Below are 22,278 nucleotides of genomic sequence, written 5' to 3' on the forward strand. Positions count from 1 at the left end.
TGCTTTCTAGAAATCAAGCCTTCTATGGATCACACATCCTGTGTACACACATTATCTCCTTTCACAACCCCCCCCTGAACTTTGCTATACAAAGTGAATGTGGGGAATTAGAAGGGGTGTTGCCCAGCCTTTTCTGGCTACTGCTAAAACATCACTCACTGCCAGGGAAGACACAAGTCTCTGGATGATAAAGATATGTCAGGAGAGCAAATATTTGCTGTTGGAATATGCCTGATGGTATCAATTACAAATATATATTTTGCATAGGAGAGGTTGACCATGTAAGGGTTTTAGCCCCTCCACATTTGAATTCTCAGTTCAGTCACTACGACAGTACTATCAGTGTGCACACGCTCTCTGAATATATAAGATTTTAGAAAATGTCTGCAGCTGCATTTATATACATTTATTTGGCAGATTATGTTGCACCTCTCTCCTTGGTTAAGACAACAGCATTTTTGTATAAATTATAGAAAAAATGGAATGTGTCTCCGAGTGTTCTCTCTCCTAGGTCTGTACATAGACAGTGATTTTTGTGGCTGTGGAATCTACCCCTTGCCTTTGCACTGGGTTTCCCAATTTAAAATTTCACTTAAAAATATTGCTAGCCCTCATAGAAGATATTGCTGAAAATGTTCAGAGTACAAACTAATGCAGTGGTGTCTTCTTGAGTTTACGGACATTCTGTAACTGTAGTTCTAAAAGGCTTAAACTGCCCTATATAGCTCAATGGATCAACTTTGAAACCTAAAGAAAATTTTGAAAATTGTCAACCTTGTTCAATATCATTGCTGATCAGCAGTAAAATATCCAACAAATCTGTTTATCCCACACACCTTAATTGCCTCTGATCCCTCTCGGGGTGCCAAAATGGTTGTAATAGCCAAGTGAGATTTATTGCACTGTTATGTGTTACCAAACAAAAGATTATGGCAAAATGAAAATTGAAAGTGTGAAGGGGACAGCACAAAATAAGTTGAATTTAGTAGCAAAATAACACATAGACCACTATACTGACTTCATATATTTGTATTAATTTTTGGATTTAATACATGTATACTTAAATTGAAGTTTTAAATCTTTATTGAAGATTAAGGGTGAGATTTTTCAAAACTGCCCAAGGAAGTTAAGTACTTGGGCCCAGATCTTTCAGAGGATCTGGACCTCAGTTCCCACTGATTTTCAGTTGTTCACTTTTTGTGGGACAATCCCACCCTAAATCTTTAATCTTTTAAACTTAAATGGTATTATTGTAAAACTGCCAGTTTGCTCTGCCATACTATTGCAGAATTGAAGTTTAGCTTGTTGCAGAATAGGGGAGGCTGGAAAAAAGAAAAAACATTGTGAGATGTTTTCCCATTTTTTATCTACATTTTATTCTGATTTGTTTTCTGACCTGCCATACTACGGAGTAGATGGTGCTTTGGTTATACTGCCATCTACTACCATAAATAGTTCCTCTTTTTCCTTCTTGTTTACTCTTCATAAATATTTGCAAACTGATCTCATAATCCTCCCTCTTCACCTCTTAGACAAGACAACTACTAAGGTCAAAATGCACAACAACCTGCTCGGAAAACTGGCCAGAACGATATGCGGCGTCAACACCCAAACAGTATTCACTTCAGCCTTGGCACTCTGTTATTCAGCAGTGGAGTACTGCGCACCAGTATGGGCTCGCTCATCTCATACAAAGATGATCTACAACTTAATTCCGCCATGCGTATCCTTTCAGGTTCGCTTAAATCTCCTCTACCTTGGTTACCAGTTCTCTGCAATATTGCTCTGCCCAGTGTTCTCAGGAAGTGTCGCACAGCTCATGACAAAATTGCGTGATATGCCATATCTTCCGTTAATTAAAGACTTGTTTAATCCATCACATGGTCGTGAGTGAGGGATTTATGGTAGAGGACACAAAATGGGTTTCATGGTTCGCAAAGTAAGTGACAAATTATTACCTTGTCTCGGATCCCACTCAATGTCAACCCAAGTTTGATTTACGCAAAGGCAATGAAGCCTTCTGAACCAGTTTCATACCAGACATGGAATTTGTGCTGCAGCAGAATTTCGGTGACATTTTAGAGATAGTCCACTATGTCTATGTGGGCAGCCACAAACCATGACGTATTGTTGAGGACTGCAAAATGACAGCTTCCTGGAGGCCTTTGTGCCTTGAACATCGTTGATAAGAACACTGTGGCTTGGCTTGACCAAATTGCATAAGCCAAATAAGAATAACAACACTTCTTAGTAAAATAAGACATGACAATTATTTTAGGCCCCAATCCTGCAATGAACACTGGGTGAGTCCCATTCTCTTTGCACAGCTCTCATTTTAGGATTGGGGTCTTAATTCTCTATAAATTTCCAGTTTCTTAATTCCTGTTACTCTTCTCCATACTCCCATTCATTCAGTAAGAAAAGTATCTAGAGCTGACCACATAATACTTCAGCTGTGGTCACCCCAGGGCTGCAGAAAAAGCTTTCTTCCTTCATGTGACCCCTGCACATACAATCTGTGACCCATTATTGCATTGGGGTTTTGTTTTAAATATTAACATCGCATCACTTTATAAAATAGTGTGAGATTTGCAGTCTGCTCTCCTATACAGAGGAAAGCTGGCCTGCTGTGGTGCAAGACAAAGTGGGAGTCAGTGAGTGAGCTGAGTTCTTTGCCCAGCTCTGCCAGGTGATTCCTGTGTCACCTTGGCCAAGCCACAAAGTCACTTGCCCATCCCGTGTCTTGGTTGCCCCATTTGTAGAAGTGGGATCATCCCACCAGCTATCCTCGGAGAGACATTGAGGCCCTTATGTCTGTGAAGTGCTTTGGGGCATTTGGTGGGGAGCACTAATGAAGGGCAAGGAATTATCGTCACCCCAGGATCATCTTCTGCCTCCCAGGTTTCTCTCCTTTTCAGCCCACCTGTGGCACGAATCGTTCTTCCCAGAAGATATCGACGTGGCCTGCTCCAAACCACATTTATGTTGCTTCTTTCTACGCGCTGCCCTTAAGTGCCATCCCCAGGCTTGGTGGCTGTGCCCAGCCCTTTCTCTGGGGCAGGGGGTCCCTGTGGGACGGGGGGAGCGGGCTGTTCCCCGGGGCGGTGGCCAAACCTGACCCGTTTCCTCACGGTGGTGCCGCGCTCCCGGCCCTTGCTCTGGACAGGGGACGTTCCCCGCCGCGCAGGTAACCGCTCCCGCTCGGGGCAGGCGCCTCCTGGCCCCGGCGCGCCTCAGGGCGGGCTCTCTCCGCCCTTTCCGCTCAGCGGCAGGGGGAGGAGCAGGCGGCGGTAGCAGCAGCAGCAGCAGCAGCCGCCGCGTCTCCGGCCGGAGCTGCCCCTGCGTAGGACAACAAGGGGAGCCCCGCAGGGCAGCTCGCGCCCGGCCGGCCTAGGGGAGCGCCCGGCGGCTCCATCCGGCGAGGGCCTGGGGCGCCCCGCCGCCCGGTACCAGCGCCGGACACACCCCCTCCCCCCGGCACTAGCAGGGAGGCGGCTCCGCTCTCACAACAGCGGCGCCCGGGCGCTGAACGCCGTCCCCGGGGCTTGCGGTGCCAGAGGCGGGGTTCGGGGCTAGAGGAGCGGGGCCGGGCGCCGCACCATGCTGCCCCCGCGCCCGTCCGCCTAAGGGCGGGGAGCCCGCGCCAGCTCCCGGTGCTGCCATGCTGCCGGCGCTCCGCTAGGCGAGCCCGGCTCCAGCAGCGGCTCGGGACCTGACGGGCGGGGATCGCTGCGCCTCAGCCCGGGCGGCGGCACCATGAGGAACGGCGAGGACCTGGAAGGCTTCGATGGCGAAGCGTCCAGCACCTCCATGATCTCCGGGGCCAGCAGCCCCTACCAGCCCACCACCGAGCCCGTCAGCCAGCGCCGCGGGCTGGGCGGCCTCCGCTGCGACCTGGACTATCTGCGGGGCGCTCTCGGCAAGATCAAGATCACCGAAGTGGTAGGTACAGCGCCCCGGGCAGGCCGGGACGGGGCATCCGTGAGGAGGGCGTCGGTGTCCGGATCCTTGCCCAGCGGGGGCATTGTTCCTCCCGCACTGCCTGTGGGGGGAGGAGGGTGTATGTGTCGGGGGTAGGACCACAGGACGCAGTTTGTTGTCCCTTTCCCGGCTCACAGGTGGAGGGGGAGGACGCGCTTTGCTGCGCTTCATTCCTCAGGTGAGAGTTTAACCTCCCTGTCCTTCATCCCGCCCTGCTTCCACGCACGGTTTCTGCTTGCATGGTCCTGCTGCTAAGTACCAGCGCTGCCACCGCCTTTAGGTCACGTTAGTCTGGGAAGTTCAAAGAACCCTGTAATAGGTTTTGTTATTGTTGGGTGTTCCAGATCCCACCGGGGTCGGTAATACATTCTACCTCCCCTCCACCCCCTTTCTTGGTGTGGATTAGTTTCACTTTTGCTAATGGTTACTTGATGGTCTTATTTTTGAGAGAGACCTGGGATTTTTGATCTTTTGATATATGAGGCAGCAGGTGAGGGGCAAGTTTGTGAGTCCCTTTTCTGCCTCCCATAGATTCATCATCTGGTAACAATTGGCCCATTGTTTCTGGGTAGTTGAATCAAAGGTGGGTGTGAGAGGGTGTTTTTGATGTTTTGTAGGTGTATTCACCAACTCCAGACTAGCTTGGATTCGCCTATGTGTACATGTGCTACTCAGTTGTTAGTGTACTTTTGGTTGTAAAGATGTATAAATTTACAACATACCACTTTGCATGTTAGAGCTCTGTAGTGTAGATGTGGGACCCCAAAAACAGTGGTTTGGGTCAAGTGGAAGTGATGATATTAATGCTGTCATCTTTTGTATATTAGAAAGTCTTACTAAAAATATGTCTAGGCCACAAACTCCATTTTTAAAATGGTCCGTTTTCCTAAATGCCATTCAGATTCCATTTTTTCACTTTCCTAAATTGCGTGAGGGTGGATTCAGCATAAATTGTGTGTACAGATTTGTCACCAGCCAATACATAGCATTTTATATTGTTGCAAGTGTTTGTCCAATTTATGAAGGTTAACCTGAACCAGGACTAGTTTAACCTGGTTATTTTTAATTTAAGAAGAAGAATATTTTTTATTTAAATATGACTGAAGAGAAGTAGGATTTGTACACCTGGATACCTATACCATCCTGGTATCTTATTTGTTGATTATTGAAGGAGTAGCTAGTTGTGCAGCTGATTGTGTAAGGTTCAAATTTTGCTCTGTTATATGGGTTGTACTCCTATTTGACTTAAGGCAGCACTACAACTTGAACTCTAGTCAGCTCAAGAAATGAATTTCAGAAGCTTTAAATTCTACACCTGCACTTTAATCCCACTGCTAAACTGTATTTTATTTGATTTGCAGGACCAGATGGGGACTAATCAAGGATCAGTCACCCATTGTGCTCCATATTGTATAGACATGCAGTAAAAGGACAGGCTCTGCTCAGACTTGGCAATCTAGGGTCCCAATCCTACACAGACTCTGTGTGTAAAGTTAGCACATGCATGAGTAGTTTCCTTGACTTTAGTGGGACTACTTGCAGCATATAAAAAAGTAAAGCATGTGCTTACATCTTTGCAGGATTGGGACCTTAGTTCTGGCAAGATTCAACAGGCAGAGGAAACAAATAGGAGGACAAGAAAGGTGGGGAGGATAAAGTAACTGTAAAATTTGTAAATCAAATAAATGTTACCAGTAAGAAGTCCTAATTCTTGTAAGTTAGCTTTTAACTGTTTTTCTGTCGTTGTTTGTTTGTGGAAGACACACACAAGTAGAGGATACTAATGAAAGGTTGCATCTTGCAAACATAAAGGTGAATAACTTCATTCACAGGAGTAGTTCCAATGGGCACTGCTTGCCTGAATACATGTTACTCACTTCTGTGCTTCCAAGTTCAGGCCCTAGCTGGCTGAAGTGGTGTCAAATGCACAAAGAAAACAAATTGAAGAAATAGAGAAATAATTTTCTAATTTTTCTTAGATAATGAACTTCATGTATTAACAATTGTGTGTTAAACATTTTTGAACAGAAGTGTGATTAAGATGATAGTGTCTCTTTTGTGATTTTCTAGGTGATTTCCAATTTTTTTTTGTGCACTCTCATGCCTGGAATGCTGGTATTTGTCTTTTCCATCTGCTTGATTTTATTAGTGGAATTTATTTCGCCAGTTCTGTTTCTGATCATTGCAAATTTAAATTTAGAGATTTTTTTTTCTATCTTCCTGGAGATGCCACTCAATGAATTAGAAATTGCTTTTACAATTTCTTGTCACTGTATGAGCAGTGCATCAAGGAAGAGATCAGTTTGAAGTATTTTTTCCTTCTTCCTTTCTCTCTTATCTCTGAGAGAGGAAGCACTTTAGTTACTGTTTGTATAATTTGGAGTCCATACTGGCACATTATTGGCAGGAGGTTCAGAAATTAAAGTTTTTATATTTCATATGCATACAAAATACAGCAGAAAGCTTATATTTTCAGGCTTAATTTAAAATATTCAGGGTATTTTTGCTTCAATATCCGGCAGATGTTTAATTCAAACCTCTGATTTGAAAAATTAATGATTGTAAAATATGTTGATTCTAGAATACTTCTACAAATAGGTTACAAGATCGAATATCTGAATAAAGAAGAACACTTACTTTATTGTCAGTCTCCCTTTTCACCTCTCACCTCCCCCTCAAATACATCATGTTCTGTAGAAGGTGGCCATGAGCATCTGAACTCCCATGCCCTGTAAAACACTGAAAGGTATGCTTAGCTTTACCACTGAGAGTAGCCCCATTGGAATTAATGGAACTAGTGATGTCTGTGTGTAGGGGGGTTTTGGGCCTAAGAAACTGTCATCTGTGTGCAATATCCACCTGTTTTGAACTGTTAGCTACAGAAGGGGAGGGTTTCTGGGGGTGGTGTTTTCTAACATGCTGAAATAATCTTGTTGTTTCTCTGGTCTATTTGCTCTTCCTGCAGTTACTACAATAGAGCTTTTTTTTTTTTTTTTAAGTCATATTAAATATTTGAAATTTAAATGAAGATTTGAAGACTATAAATAGGTTTCTAAATTCTACTTTTGTTTGAAAGAGCAAGCCCCAGAGGCATAATCAGCATGTTTCATAAAAGAACTTTTAAAAAAAACATACTAGGAAAGAAATAGGAAGAACACATTGTACTTAAGTTACAACCATAAGAGGTTTCTTATCTGCTTAGCAAATATTTTGCTACATTTAGTCCATTGTTGAGGAAAAGGTGTGTGTGAACTAACCTTAGTGGAACCAAAAAAATTCCTTGTGTGTTTTTGATAAACATAGTCTATTTGTCACGTACAGTGGGCCAGAATTTACCAAGACACACAGAGATTTACCATGGCTTGGCATATTTGGCTTCTGGGTATTTGCAAATAAAAGAGAATTTATTTAATTAATATTAATAACTCAGAGTCTCAGAGCAAACAAGGATTTTAACTCTTTGTCATTACTGCTGAAATGATTGCTCATCAAAATGTAAATTTTTGTTTGTCAAAAGAAAAGCGAGACAGGGAAGGAAATGTGACTGAAGAAAATCGTACAAATAGTTCTAAAACTTTGTTTCTTCCTCAAAAGAAGAAGTTTGTATCAATTCAAAATATTGTTACATAATTGAATGTTATTGATTAAACAGGAGCGTGACACTTTAGACATGAAGAATATTTTAAATTTTTGTTAATAAATCGGAATATTTTTAAGGTCAAATGTGTCTTATAACGTCTTAAAATCTTCAATTTAATACATCAATGGATATACCACAAACTGTCCTTTGAAAGTGTGTGCTGTATTAGTGGTGGATTTGGTGATGTGATCCATGTTTATAACTCTTTTTCCTTACCTTGACCCTCCGTTCTCCCCCTGTCCCCCCTCCAAAAAAGTTTAGCATTATTGTAGTTTTGCTCTTTTCTAAATTGAGTGTATAACCACAGGAAATCGTATTTTGATACCACTGGCATTTTTTGTTGATGTTTAACTCTGATTAATCTGTTTAATCATTAATTAACATAACTGTAAAACTAGAGGAAAAGTGAAAAAGGATACAGATTGAAGATTTAAAAAATTTAAACTCAAGTTGATTCTTTAAAAGGTTTTTTTATATACATCACTACCCCGATATAACACGGTTGTGGGGAGCCAAAAATCCCTACCACATTATAAGTGAAACGCCGTTATATCAGGGTAGTGGTGGCAGGGCTCCGGCGGTGATTTAAAGAGCTCTGGGCTCCGGCCACTATGGGGAGCCCGGGCCCTTTAAATTGCTGGCGAGCTCCACTGCCGCAGCCCCGGGGTAGCAGCAACAGGGCTCTGGCGGTGATTTAAAGGGCCCGGGGCTCCCCACAGCAGCCGGAGCCCCGGACCCTTTAAAGCGCCGCCAGAGCCCCGCTACTACCATGCTATATGCGAACCCTTGTTATATCGTGTCGTGTTATAGCGGGGTAGAGGTGTATAGAGAGAAATAAGTGTTTAAGAATTAGGTCTTTCAGTCATATTTAACTAATAATTCATTTCAATCATATTTAAGTTCTCATTCCATACAAACAGGAGTTAATCCCTATCTTCCCCCTCCAAAAAAGTCTCTCATAGATGGCTATGTTATCCAAATTAAAATTGCATCTTTAATGTTCTTTTGTTTCTAAACTAATGTGAGAACAAAGAGAATACCATTTCCCCCCTGAATATCACTATGTAAGAGAGTTGGAGGTATTGGTCTATGAAGGAAGGAAATTTCAAGCAGAGAGCGCTATAAGGAAGAAAAGGTGAAGAAAGAGTGATAAATATGAAGGGAACGGTTAATTATGTGACCTTATAGAGAGGGAATGAAGAGGAAGGCAGGTGCTGAGTTTAGAGAGCCTTGAAGTTGAGGGAGGACAAAGAGTTTAAACTTGAAGTGAAAGGCAAGGAGAAGGCAGGGAGGGATAGCTCAGTGGTTTGAGCATTGGCCTGCTAAACCCAGGGTTGTGAGTTCAATCCTTGAGGGTGCCATTTAGGGATCTGGCGCAAAAATCTGTTTGGGGGTTGGTCCTGCTTTGAGCAGGGGGTTGGACTAGATGACCTCCTGAGGTCCTTTCCAACCCTGATATTCTATGATTCTAATTCTATGTGATTATAACACGTTTTCCCTTCTGTAAAATTAAAATTCAGAAGAAAAAAATCTCCCTGGTGACTTTTCAGTGGAATACTTCCTTATCAGACTTGAAACTTCAGCAGTCATCCTTGGGGATTATTGCAGAAGTGTTTCTTAGTGGTTATTTTCAGTGCTTTCTCTGGTCTGCTTGAACATTTCTCAAGCAGTTGGGGATCTCCACTTTCCCTGGAGACTATTGAACAGATCTCCCAATGAGGACATTTTTCTTTATGTGCAGCCTAAATTTCTCTTTCCATCACTCAAATGTTGTAGTTGGTATGTTTGCACTATGGGGACTACATCAGTTTAGCTACACTGGTGTAGTTATGTCAGCATAACTCCGTAGTGTAAATGCTGCCTACACCAACATTTTTTCCATTGGTGTAGGAACACCATCTCCCTGAATGATGGAAGCTACGTCAACTGAAGCATTCTTCTGTCAACATCAAAGCTATGTCAGTGGGTGTAGTTTTACTGCAGTGCTGGAACTGAATGTGGCCACCAGAGCAGGATTATGGTGTTTGTTTCTTATGACTTGAAGCCTGTGAATTTTTATCTAAGTATTGAGAACCTGAATCCCTCTACACCATCATGTAATCTTGTGGTATCCCCTGAACCTCTTTACCATTTACTAGAGCTAATTGCTATCTGTGAAATCAGTAATTACACTCTGGAGAAAAATTACTTTTAATTTCTAAACGAAAGACAGGTAAGTCAGTAATTCACACCTTGATGCAGTGAGAGCTCCCTTCTCTTCAGGTGGATTTAAATTTTTTACAACGTTCCATCTTTGCTCCTGTAACATCTACTTTATTTTAACCATTCTGCTGGCTGTTCAATGTAGGAGAGATTTGTTCCATGGGTTACCATCATTACCCGTGCAACCCAAGATTATTTAGAAAGGAAAGTAATAAGAGGGGACATGATAAAAGTAAATGAAATAATGATATAAAGAAGGTAAACTGGTGTTCTCCCTGGCTCATAACACAAGAACAAGGGAACATTCAATTAAACTAGACAGTGGAAAATTCAAAACTCATAAAAGGAAATACTTTTTCACACTAACATGTAATTAGATTATAGAACTCGTTGCCACAGGAAATCATTGAGGACAAGAAATTAGCAATATTCAAAAAGAGATTGGACACTGTATGGAGATCAAGAGTGTCTAGAGTTGTCATAATTAATGATAAAAATGTCAGAATGGATATTAAACCTCATGCATCAGGGCTTAAATCAGTCTTTAATTGTTAAAGATCATTATGAGGTCTAATGTGGGGGAAGATCATTCCACATTTGCCTACTATGGGGTTCTTTACACCTTCCTCTGGAACATCTGGTCCTACTATCACAGATGTGATACTGGATTAGTTGGACCTTGGAGTTGACAATTCTTGTATTCCTACTTTGTTTTTGCTTCTAGTTTTAAGTACTGTTACTAGATATTACTTTCAGTTTTCACAAGTATAGCTTTTTTACTCTAGAGCGTGAGCTCTTTGGGCAGGGACAGTGTCACCTTACCTGTAAGGTGGTGCCTACTCCAGTTTTGGCACTGTAAAAATAGTAATGGTTCCCTAGAGCTGATATTTTATTGTTTAGTATAGGATATGCTCATCACCTATCCTAAAAATATTGGTTGCATTTGTGACATGATTTTTATAAATGGTCTCTTTGAGGTGAGATTTTTTGGCCTTTTTCTAACAGATAAAATATCTCTGTTGTAAACACATTTAGTAATCCTACTGGAATAAATCACATCTCTTTCATTTCTTTGACATTCTTTTGACAATTTCCCTTTGGGGAAAAAAATCTTTTTAAGGTTTTGAGCCCACTTTAACATACAGTAAGATTTTTATGTTCATATTTAGCATAGAAGTTAGTCAAGGAGAAGGAAAGACAAAATAACACTCAACTAATAATTTTGGGTCAATAAAACTTTGTGTGGCTTTTATTTGTGGAGATAAAATTAGGCATACAATGGAAACTCAGCTATAAACTGAACTATGGAGTCGCTGTCACGCCATAATAGCAACCGTTGCTATTAAATTATAACTGTACAGAGAATTGTACTTTCTCTTTTGATATTCTGATAATAAAATGACTCACTTCTGAATTTTTTCATATGGCAAGTGCAGGCAGTTCCTTCTAATGCTGCAGTCTCCACCAATAGGGTGCAGTGCATAGGGTTTAATGTTTACTCTTGTTCCTTAGTGAAGGAGGTGGGTTAGTAATAATGAAGCATCTAGATGGACAAACTGTTTATATTTTCTTGTACCTGGTGATGCTGGATGTACTTAAAAAGGATAAATTACTATTACTCTGAAGTGATGATTGCTGTACTGGAAGAGCAGTAATCTCTTTGGCAGCTACTTTATTCCATTTTACATACAAGTGTAATGCTAAAAGATTCCAAAGAAAAACGTAGAAACCATGTGTTTGAAAAGCCTTCCAATTCCAATTGCAAATTTATAGGTTTCCCTTATTTCTGTTTATCATCTTATGTTAAGCATTCTCTGTTTAGAAACAGCAAATACCCACAATGTGAGATCCAAAGTTGCATTGTAGTATTTTTAATGGAATGGTACTAAGGCTGAAATATGGTTTCAGGTACAGAGAGCAACCCACCACAGAGAACAGCCAGGCTCCATCCTCTTTGGAACCTCCCTTCAGGTAGTTAAAGGCTGCTATCAAATCCCCCCTCCCCACTCTTCTTTTCTAGTGATTTGCCATTGGTCCATTTCCCTTTAACTTCTTTTTAAATAACTGCTTTTAAAAGTCTTTTATCTCTGGAGGGTGAATCTTAAATTTGGAGTTTATTCTGTACAGCTTGTACTGACTTGTATTTATGATGCCAGTTAAGTGTATGCATTGACAACACACTAACATTTTGCTCTTTTCATATGGTGCCTACAATATTTGCATATGTAAATACCCTAGCTCTGTTTACAGATACCTGTATAACTAGCATATAGGTCTTAATAAAGACTGTAGAATGATGGCCTTCGGTATGCTATTTGTCGAATCAGGCACATTTGTAAAATACAGATGAACAAAAGCTGAAGTCTATCCAACCATAGTAGGACTAAGAGTGAAGCTGTAACATAGGATGAAGAATAACTGATTAGATGAAACAGTTTATGGTCGAATAAAATTGTCTCAGGATTCTTTTTCTTCAGGGCACCACGACAGGGGCAGAGTTAAGGTTGTTTTGGTGTCTTAAGTCCATTGTAGTCAAACATATCTGCTAGGTTTAATCCTCGGAGTGTCCTCTATTTCTAATGCTTGGAGTTTTAAAAAAATATTTGTTTGACAATTACAACATTCCTGTAAGGTTTTACCCATAGGTTTTGGTATGTACTCGAAAAGAACTTTTTTATTTGTGAATTGATATTCAGATGCCAAAGCTTATAAGTGAGGTTTTACAGTTTAATTGAAATATAAAATATATAGTTTCATGCATTTGTTCAGCTTACAAGTGAGCTAAACTTTATATAGTCTAAATTGAAGATTAACTTTATTTTGTTTAGTATCCTTCATTAAGGAACAGCTTAAAAGCATAGTGACAATTTATCCAATATATGAAAATACATCCCATACTTGCATCTGGAATTGCATGAAGTAATGCCTCTACTGTGACTTTAGTACTGATATTGCTATATTCTGTCAAATTTATAGTGCTAGAAAATTAGATTGTTTAGTGTAAACTGTTCTTTCATGATGTTCTTGCAATTTCTCTAGTGGCATGTTATTTTATGAACCAGCTACAAGCTTTTTCATACTAGAAATTTTCATTATTCTTGCACATTTTAAAGCTGCAATAAACAAATGAGACAATAACTAACAACATAAAAGTTGTTGATTTTCAAATACTTAAAAAAACTGCAGATCAAAACTCAGACTAAAATCCTGTAAGGAAGTGTAATGTCAGTTCTACCAACATGTAAAAACCAATATTTTGATACCAATAATTGATATGGTCACTTGCATGAGGAAAAAGCAAACCAGATATGTATGGTCTTACATCAGACCAGTCCCCCTTCTGTTTACTGTACTTATTCCCACAAGTCTGATGTTACTCCAGTCCTTGTTGCTCTGCCCTCTCCCAAGGTCTATGACTTTAGTGACCCGTCAGCCTCCACACAGAACAGTACATTTCTTTACTGTAAATAGTGTTTTAAAAAAGTAACTGGTTTAAACTATTTAAAATTGTATTGGTTAAATGTTTAACCGTTAAGGACTTCACAACATAGGCAGGGAACTACGGGCGTGGGGAGGGTGCTGCAGCTCCCCCACATTTTACGCAGGGCCCCCGCTGCCGGCCCACATAAATGCCGTCCCCGGATGCCTTGGGCTGACAGTGGGGGCTCAGAGCTTTGCCTGTGAATCTCAGCGTCTTCAACTCCTAACAGTAAGTGGATACCCCGTGCGTGGGGGTGGCGATAGGGGTAGGAGTGGGGACAGGCAGCCCAGATGTGCCTACCTTTAAGATGCAATGTAGGCACAGTACAATATTTGCTGCTTTTATTTTTGTCTCCGCTGTTGCCTGATTGGTTACTTCCGGTTTCACATGGTATCCGGTTGACCAATCAGTCCATAACTCTGCTGTTCGTATCTTTGAGGTTCTACTGTAGTTAGAAACCTTCATCTAATTTCAAGCCTATATATTAATTTGTTTTTGTGTCAACGCTGGTGCTTCAATTAAATAATTCCTTCCCCTCCCTGGTATTTATCCCTCTGCTTTCTATAAATACGTCAATCGTATCTCCACTCAGACTTCATTTGGTTAAGCTAACCAATCCAAGCTGTTTGAGTCTTCTCTCAGTAACCTTTCTCTGCACCTGTTCCAGTTTAAATTAATCTTTCTTAAACATGGGAGACCAGAATTGTTCACAGTTTTCCAGAGGTCTCACCTGTGCTATGGTACTAACACTTCCCTGTCTCTACTGGAAATACTTTGCCTGATGCATCCTAGGAATGCATTAGCCTTTTTCATGGCCGCATCACATTGGTGGCTCGTAGTCATCCTGTGCTCAACCAATACACACAAGTCTTTCTCCTCCTCTGTTGCTTCCAACTGATAAGTATTCAGCTTATAGCAAAAATTCTTGTTGTTAGTCCCTAAGTGCATGACCTTGCTCTTTGCACTATTTGCATATTTCTATTACTCCAGTTTTCAAGGTCATCCAGCTTTTCTTGTATGATATTCCGGTCCTCCTCCGTATTGTCAATGCCTCCCAACTTTGTGTCATCCACACATTTAATTAGCACACTCCCACTTTTTTGTGCCAAGGTCATTAATAAAAATGTTAGAAAAGATTGGTCTCAAGACCAGTACCTGAGGAACTCCACTAGTAACCTCCCTCCAGATGGACACTTTCAGTATAATTGTTGTAGTCTCCCCTTTAACCAGTTCCTTATCCACCTTTCAATTATCGTATTAATCCCCATCTTCTCCAATTTAACTAATAATTTTCCATGAGGAACTGTAACAGATGCCTTACTGAAATCCAGCTTAGGTCGACTGCATTTTCCTACGTCTAAAAAAAATCAGTTATCTTGTCAAAGAAGGAGATCAGGTTGGTCTGGCACAATCTACCTTCTTATTAAACACAGGAAAGTAACCACAGTTCTTTCCAAGACTGTTACTATCCAAGAGCTTCAGTACTCCAATCTGAAAAGGATACCCCATTTTTCTTCTCATTATGTAGTTATTTTCCAGTTGTGATTTGAGAGTAGGTAGGTGAATGTTCATGGACATTTAATTGTCATTTCAATTCAACATTGCCAATTCCAAGCATTTAAAAATCAGAGACTTTTTAAAAAAAACAAACACCACTTTGGATTTTGTATTTGCCTTCTGGTTTTTAAGTCTTTCAGGGTGCATTTGGGTCACATTTTCAAGCTTTTCACTGCAACCCTGTGAGTAGAAACTTACTCATAATTTTTGTAATGAAACCTGAGATTCTTACCTAACAAGTGCCTTCTGGAGCTGAGGCTTTAAGAGAAACACCAACTATCATGAGACTTGTGATAAAATCAAGAATTGGCAGCACTGTGATTTACCGGCTATAAGATAAGATTGTCATTCCTGTCATATAGTGCTTTCTCATCCAAACTAATTCTGTTGTACAGCTGTGTAAGTGGCAGGGCAAGCTTGAAGGCTTTAAGCATTCCCATCGCAGCTGGCAGTGCTCTTTAATGTTGTGGCCTACATCTATTTTTTAATGTTCTGTTTTACCAGTATGTCTAGACTTGTTTAGCCTTTTAAGGCATGGCATCTGAGGGGGCCATCAGATTGCAGTTTTAGGATGCTTGGGATTACAAGTACATTTTGCACCATTTCCTTTTTATTGTTAAAATTCTTGCTCTAATGGATCCATTTTTGGACGACTTTATGTTCTTGATTGTTTATCCATTAAAATTCTTTTCTTAGTATAGCATTGGTAGGATGGATGCTTGATATTTACTCATGACTAATCTTAAACAAGACTTTTAAAGGGAATGAAGTGATTTTGTTTTAAATGGTGCTTTAAAAGAGTTCTTTGGTTTGTTGAGAAGTGAATTTCAAAGCTTTTACATTTTGTTTTTAAATAAACCTTGTTATTCCTGATTAAACAGAAATATATTGATTTAAACATTAAAAATCTACATTTTAAAAACAAAATAATTGAAAGTCAGTTTCACCTGGTGTGGGCTTCAGAGTTAAAGAACAAAAAAGAGAATGCTTTTTGGTTTAAATTAATTGAGAAGACACATATTCTGCTCCCTCCAGGCACTGATTTCAGGATTTCATGAGTGAAGGAGTGACTGACATCATATACTCTGTTAACAATCATACAAGCACAAAATTATTTACTATGTTCCAGAAGTGTGTGTGTGTTGTCAGAGTTTCGGGGTAATTGCCCCTTTCTCACACACACCTCTCCCTCATGGTCTGCTCAAGGAACGTCCATTAAGGTTTCAGGCCTCTAGCTGTCACATCTCCCTGGGCAGGGCCCCTTATCTCTCTCCCTTCTGACTGGGGGATTAGGCTACAGCTCTCCTGTAATTCAGTGTGACTCTCCTAGCTGGTCTGACAAGGAGACCAGCCCTTGAACTTAGCTTTCTCTCTAAGCGCTGTGAATCATGTATGCCAGCATGCAGCTCTATCAAAGCAGAGTACATTTATTTAAGGACAAAAACCTACAGAAAAAAATATGAAACATTAAAAGGGTCTAAATGCTTTAACAGTAGCTCCCCATCAATCCAATGGAGATCCCAACAGGATCCCATCCCTCCAGGCCTTCAGCAGAGCTGAGTCCCTGCTTTGGCAAAAGATCATGTCTATCTGAATAAAAAAGAAGGCCTCTCTGTGAGATTAAACTCAGGCCAGGTCTACACTACAGAGTTAGGTCAACATAAAGGGAGCTTATTTTGACCTAACTCTGAAAGTGTCTACACTACAACGGTGCTCCTGCCTATGTACATCACCCACTACATCAACTTAATAACTCAACCTCCGTGAGAGGTGTAGTTCTTAGGTCGATGTAGTTAGGGTGATGCAGTGTCTTGTAGACACTGCGTTACTTACATCACCTGTTGGCTGTCAGCGCCATGTGGGGCTGCATAGGGCAGGGGTGGGCAAACTTTTTGGCCCAAGGGCCACATCTGGGTATGGAAATTGTATGGCAGGCCATGAATGCTCACAAAATTGGGGTTGGAGTGTGGGAGGGCTCCAGCTGGGGGTGCAGGCTCTGGGGTGAGGCTAGAAATTAGGAATTCAGGGTGCGGGGGGGGCACTCTGGGTTGGGGTGGAGGGGTACGGGCTCTGGGGTAGGGCTGGGGATGAAGAGTTGGGCGTGCTGGAGGGTGCTCTGGTCTGGGACCGAGGGGTTCGGAGGGTGGGAGGGGGATCAGGGCTGGGGCAGGGGGTTGGGGCATGGGAGGGGGTCAGGGGTGCAGGCTCCAGGTGGCACTTACCTCAAGCTGCTCCTGAAAGCAGCGGCACGTCCCCACTCCGGCTCCTACACGGAGGCGTGGCCAGGCAGATCTGTGTGCTGCCCTGTCCTCAGGCGCTGCCCCTGCAACTCCCATTGGCCACAGTTCCCAGCCAATGGGAGCTGTGAAGGCAGAAGTTGGGACAGGGGAAGCATGCAGAGCCCCCTGGCTGCCCCTACGTAAGGAGCCAAAGGGGGGACATTCCGCTGCTTCCAGGAGCTGTGTGGGAGTGCCAGAGCGGGGTAAGCCCTGGACCGTGCTCCCCAGCGGAAGCTCGAGGGCCAGATTAAAATGTCTGAAGGGCCGGATGCAGCCCCGGGCCGTAGTTTGCCCACCCCAGCATAGGGCTTTCTGCATGGCTGCAGGACTGGTGGCACTTGATCCCTCCAGGTGCAAGGTACTTGGAGGGAGGCAGCACTCACACTGACTGTAATTAATGGATTTTTTTTCCCATCGATTTCCGTGTGTCGGCCGAAATCTCTGTTTACCAGCATCTGACGATTTAAATAAAATCTTGCCAAGCCTAAATATCACATTGTTAAAGTTAATACAATAGTCCCCAAAGATACTGTGTGTGTCTGCAATATCTGTCACATCTCCCCCATAAAGAAGTGGGTTTAATTAGGATGCTCAATTGGCATCCTGGGGAACCCACAGGCTCACTTCCCGGACAGAGCATTAACTGCCAAATTTGTGGTTCCTTTCAAAATGGACCACCTCCATATCAACATTTGGAGCACCTGGCTCCATTTTAGCAATTTGGCAATAGTCCCTTCCATTTGATGCAACCAGGTGAGTGGTGAACGGTCAGTATATACAATGAAGAAATGCCCAAACATATAGGAGTGTAATTTGCTAAGGGTCCACGCTGTGGTGAGATGTTCTTTTTTTGGTAGTTACGTAGTTTTTTCTCTCAGGGAAGCTTATTCAGATACATGGTGGGATGTCTCCCTCTTTTTCCATTGCTTTGCATCAGCACAGCCCTGACTTCGTGTCAGAGGTGTCTGTGAAACCATAAAAGGTTTGTCATAGTCTGGGTTTACTAGAAGTGGGTTTGTACTTCGTGCTTCCTTCAGTTTACAGAAGGCCAGGTGACTGTGTGTGTGTGCATGCTCACGCGTGTGCCTTCAATTGGCATGGTTCTGGGACAGCTTGTGGGTCAGTGTAACAAAGTTTGTGTGCTTGATAACTTATAATTTGAAGGTTGCGCTCCAGATGGCATTAATTTTGTTTTCAGATCATCTTTCTCATTAATTCTCCCTCCAGACTTTTGTGGTGTTGTAAGTCATTGCAGAGTGATTCTTAACAAACGGGTAAAAACTCTAAAACAAAAAAAGGAATTTGTATGAGGTTAACTGATGTAATAGGTATATTAGCTGCCAAAATCTGTCTTTGTTCCTCATTACCAATTTTTATTTTACAAAGTTCATGTTTTGCCATTATTGAACCTGTAGTAAGAAAACACAAGTAGGTCAAATAGTGGTATTGTTCATATTTTATACACTTTTTTACGGTCTGACCATAGAAAATATTTCTTAGAATCTCCGTCTATCTTTGATTCTAGAAATTAACTAGAATAGTTGAAATTATAAAAGTTATATATACACCTCTACATCGATATAACGCGACCCGATATAACACGAATTTGGATATAACACGGTAAAGCAGTTCTCGAGGGGGGCGGGGCTGCGCACTCCGATGGATCAAAGCAAGTTCGATATAACACGGTTTCACCTATAATGCAGTAAGATTTTTTTGGCTCCCGAGGACAGTGTTATATTGAGGTAGAGGTGTATATTTTTCTTAATCATCAAAAATGTCAATTTGAGGGGGAAAATACTTAATAGACATCTTTCCATAATTATGTAATTATTTCTCATAGCTGCTTAATCAAAAACAGGGAAAGAAATGTAAAGAAATTCTCATTAACTCTAGTACCAATAAAGGAAATGGTTATACTGTAGTTCTTTTAGCATAGTGTGCTCATTGAATGCATATTTTTTTTGCAACTTGCTGAATTTTGCATAGGGCCTTATCCTGTGAGCCCTCCTCACACAATTTCCATTGAAAGCAGTGGGAATTATGCTCACTCAGTCCTTGCAGTTTGTGGCCCAAAGTGGATTTTTATTTCTATATATTTTTCCAAGAAAAAGCATTTAAAATTTTCAGTATAATCCCCAAACAAAATTTAGTTAATTTTTATGTATTAAATATCAGTGGGATTAGTCATTTTTGTGATGCAGGCACTTAATCATTTCCAAAGCACATTAAAGTAAATGGAAAGGCTTCCTTTGACTTTACTGGGCTCTGGATCAGTCCATTGTCTGCTAAAATGACCTTCAGATAGTTGCAGCTTTTGGTTGCTGCAGACTGGTGACCTAGAGATGGATGGCTGTAATATCCATTTAACAATCTTCTGATCCCCACAGCCCTCTTGAATTTCGTTTTCTTAATCTACAAATCAAATCTGGATGTTAAACAGCTGGTCTAATAATTTTGAAAAGGAAAAAGTGAATTCTTCAGAGTTAACATTGTGATGCTGTGAAGAGAAGTTTGGGTTGAGGTGGTTGCGGGAAAGGAGGTGGAGATAGAGTGTATTTACTGCTATTGTAGAGATGTTTCCTGTGGAAGAATTGGCCTATGTTGCTTTTTGAATGTTCTATACTAAATTGAATGTAGAATTTCTTTGCATCATGAAATTGAGTAAACAGTCACCGGAAGTATTGAGGATAAGGATAATATCTGTTTTAAGGTGTTTGCCTTTAGCAGTGTCCAATGGAAAACTGTACTGTGCCTATGCCTCTTTTTTAATATATGGAGAAAACAATATTGTGTTTATAAAAGGGTTCCAAATTAAATGATAAAATAGAATGCTGGCAATAATTCATAATATAAATTAAGTTATATTGCTATGATCTAATTTGCCTGTTCAGAAGAACATTTAGATTTTAAAATGTTTTCTTCATTTTAGATCTGATTAACGACTGCCATGGACATCACAGGGCTTTAGTTCAGACACCTATATTATTTCTGAAGATTATAGATTCTGTTAATCATCAGCAAGGGTCATATTGACAGTTTATTCCTGTAAGCTTCCCGTCTTTCCTGGTTAATATAGAAGATGTAAAGACAGGCAGTTGATAAAATCACAATTAGCCTGAAGCTTTATGTAGGACCTGTCTTGTATCTCCTAATACTGTAAAAAAGAGGGTTAATGGTAACTTGTTTTTAACTCAGTCTTGTAGTCAGCATTTTTCCACTCTCCTTTCTGTGGTCAATTGTTATCATACCCTATTACTTCAATAAAGGTGGCATGCAGGTAGGTAGCTCCTTTGGAAACCAGTACCGTTACTTTTTTCAGGCTGGTTGGCAGTTGACATCGAAAAATAGAGCAGCTGGCAATCTCTTCTTATTGAAAGACTGAGTCTGCACCATGTACACATTCTTCATCAACCTAGGGTCTAGAGCAGGAGTCAGCAACCTTTCAGAAGTGATGTGCCAAGTCTTCATTTATTCACTCTGATTTAAGGTTTCGCATGTCAGTAATACATTTTAACTTTTTTAGAAGGTCTCTTTCTATAAGTCTGTAATATATAACTAAACTGTTGTTGTATGTAAAGTAAATAAGGTTTTTAAAATGTTTAAGAAGCTTCATTTAAAATTAAATTAAAATGCAGAGCCCCCCGGACTGGTGGCCAGGACCGGGGCAGTGTGAGTGCCACTGAAAATCAGCTTGAGTGCCGCCTTTGGCACACATGCCATAGGTTGACTACCCCTGGTCTAGAGTCTTAATTCCAAGTAGTAACTCAGGTTTAAATGGCAAAGTGAAGCTGTACTAATTTGATCACTATGAAGAATCCTGGAAGCCAATTATTTAGACAAGTTTTATGGTAGTTGATTTCATACTATCTCAGAACTACAGTATTCAAACTTTCAAAACTTCTTATTTAGCAGGGAATGTATGTGATTGTTAATAAAAATACTCTCCAATTCCATATATCTGTCTCTTATTTTTCAACAATGCCTGATGCAAATAGGACTTCTGATAAAACATTTTATTCTTCAGATGTCATAGCTCTTACAGCTGGATATGAGTGAAGAAGACACCAGGGAATGAATCAGCATACCTGTGACAATATTTAATGCAACACTGAAGCAATGTATGAACATCCTTGTGACAAATTTGTATCTAGCATGTGTGTGTGTGTTTGAGGGACGTGTAGACCAATGCTATTCAAATTGTGGCAAAAAATTTGAATAGTTTTCAGTGGTTACACTGCAGGCAGAACTGGTAAAAAGTAAATTTTGAGTTAATGGGAGAGTGACTTTAACTTTACTAGGACAAATGATTGATTTTTAGATGAGGCTTAACTAAGCAAGACAAAACCTTGGTCTTCTGAGCAAAATGATATGAGTTGTGCAAGAACAATTGTGAGTGAAATGTAGCCCCTCCTGAAATTTCAATATCAGCATCTTTGTTGTTGTAGGCAGCAGTATGGGTGATGGCAGGTAACTATGGAATCAAGATCCTAATACAGATCATCATGATTGCAGAGATGGATAACTCAAAGGTCCAAATGTAGTGATGGAGGTGAATTCCAATAGGTAACATTAGCCACAGAGGCTGTTGGTTCAAAATTCTGGTTTTAGGCATTGAACTAAATTGTGACAGCTCCAAAAGAGCCTAAGGCATGCAGCAATAATATAAACCTGTAGCCTTACACATACAGACAGTTGTCATGTAAAAAATGTGAACTTATTATATACAATGTTAGAGGATTTACTTAGAAAAATGTACAAACATAACATGCCAAAAGTTTAGGGAAGTTATTTGGGTTCACGATGAAGGAAACAGCTGTGTCTGTACATTAAAAATTTCCCTGACATTAGGCCACTAGGGAAGTTAAATATTCCCTTATAGCAAAATACTACTTTATGAATAGTATTTAAAATGGAACAAGTCTGCTGGTGAAGGAAGAACAGGGACATTCAGAATTGAGATGCTTCCAAACAGTATACAGAACACTGTTTAACAGAAGCGAACTCATCACTGCACCCGGTCACTTTTTTCTTTCCGGTTGTATTGGTGATTTACATTTTTAAAAGTAATCTATTTCCACCTAAGTCAAGAATCTTTTTTTTTTTAAATTCATCTCAAATCAGTCCTGCTAAAATAA

The 22,278-nt window shown here is 40.7% G+C and overlaps 1 protein-coding gene across 1 annotated transcript in view; it reads left to right on the top strand.

Moving 5' to 3' along the window:
- Positions 1 to 3,184: 3,184 nt before the first annotated feature.
- The window catches only part of CMTM4 (CKLF like MARVEL transmembrane domain containing 4), a 57,911-nt gene continuing 38,817 nt past the window's right edge, over positions 3,185 to 22,278 (top strand). Inside the window, exon 1 of the mRNA XM_044987271.1 lies at positions 3,185 to 3,942. Within this exon, the coding sequence (XP_044843206.1) occupies positions 3,757 to 3,942 (186 nt within the window). The 5' untranslated portion in view covers positions 3,185 to 3,756. The remainder of the gene's footprint in view (positions 3,943 to 22,278) is intronic.

Source organism: Mauremys mutica, chromosome 14, assembly GCF_020497125.1.
Source record: "Mauremys mutica isolate MM-2020 ecotype Southern chromosome 14, ASM2049712v1, whole genome shotgun sequence".
NCBI classification, from domain to species: Eukaryota; Metazoa; Chordata; order Testudines; family Geoemydidae; genus Mauremys; species Mauremys mutica.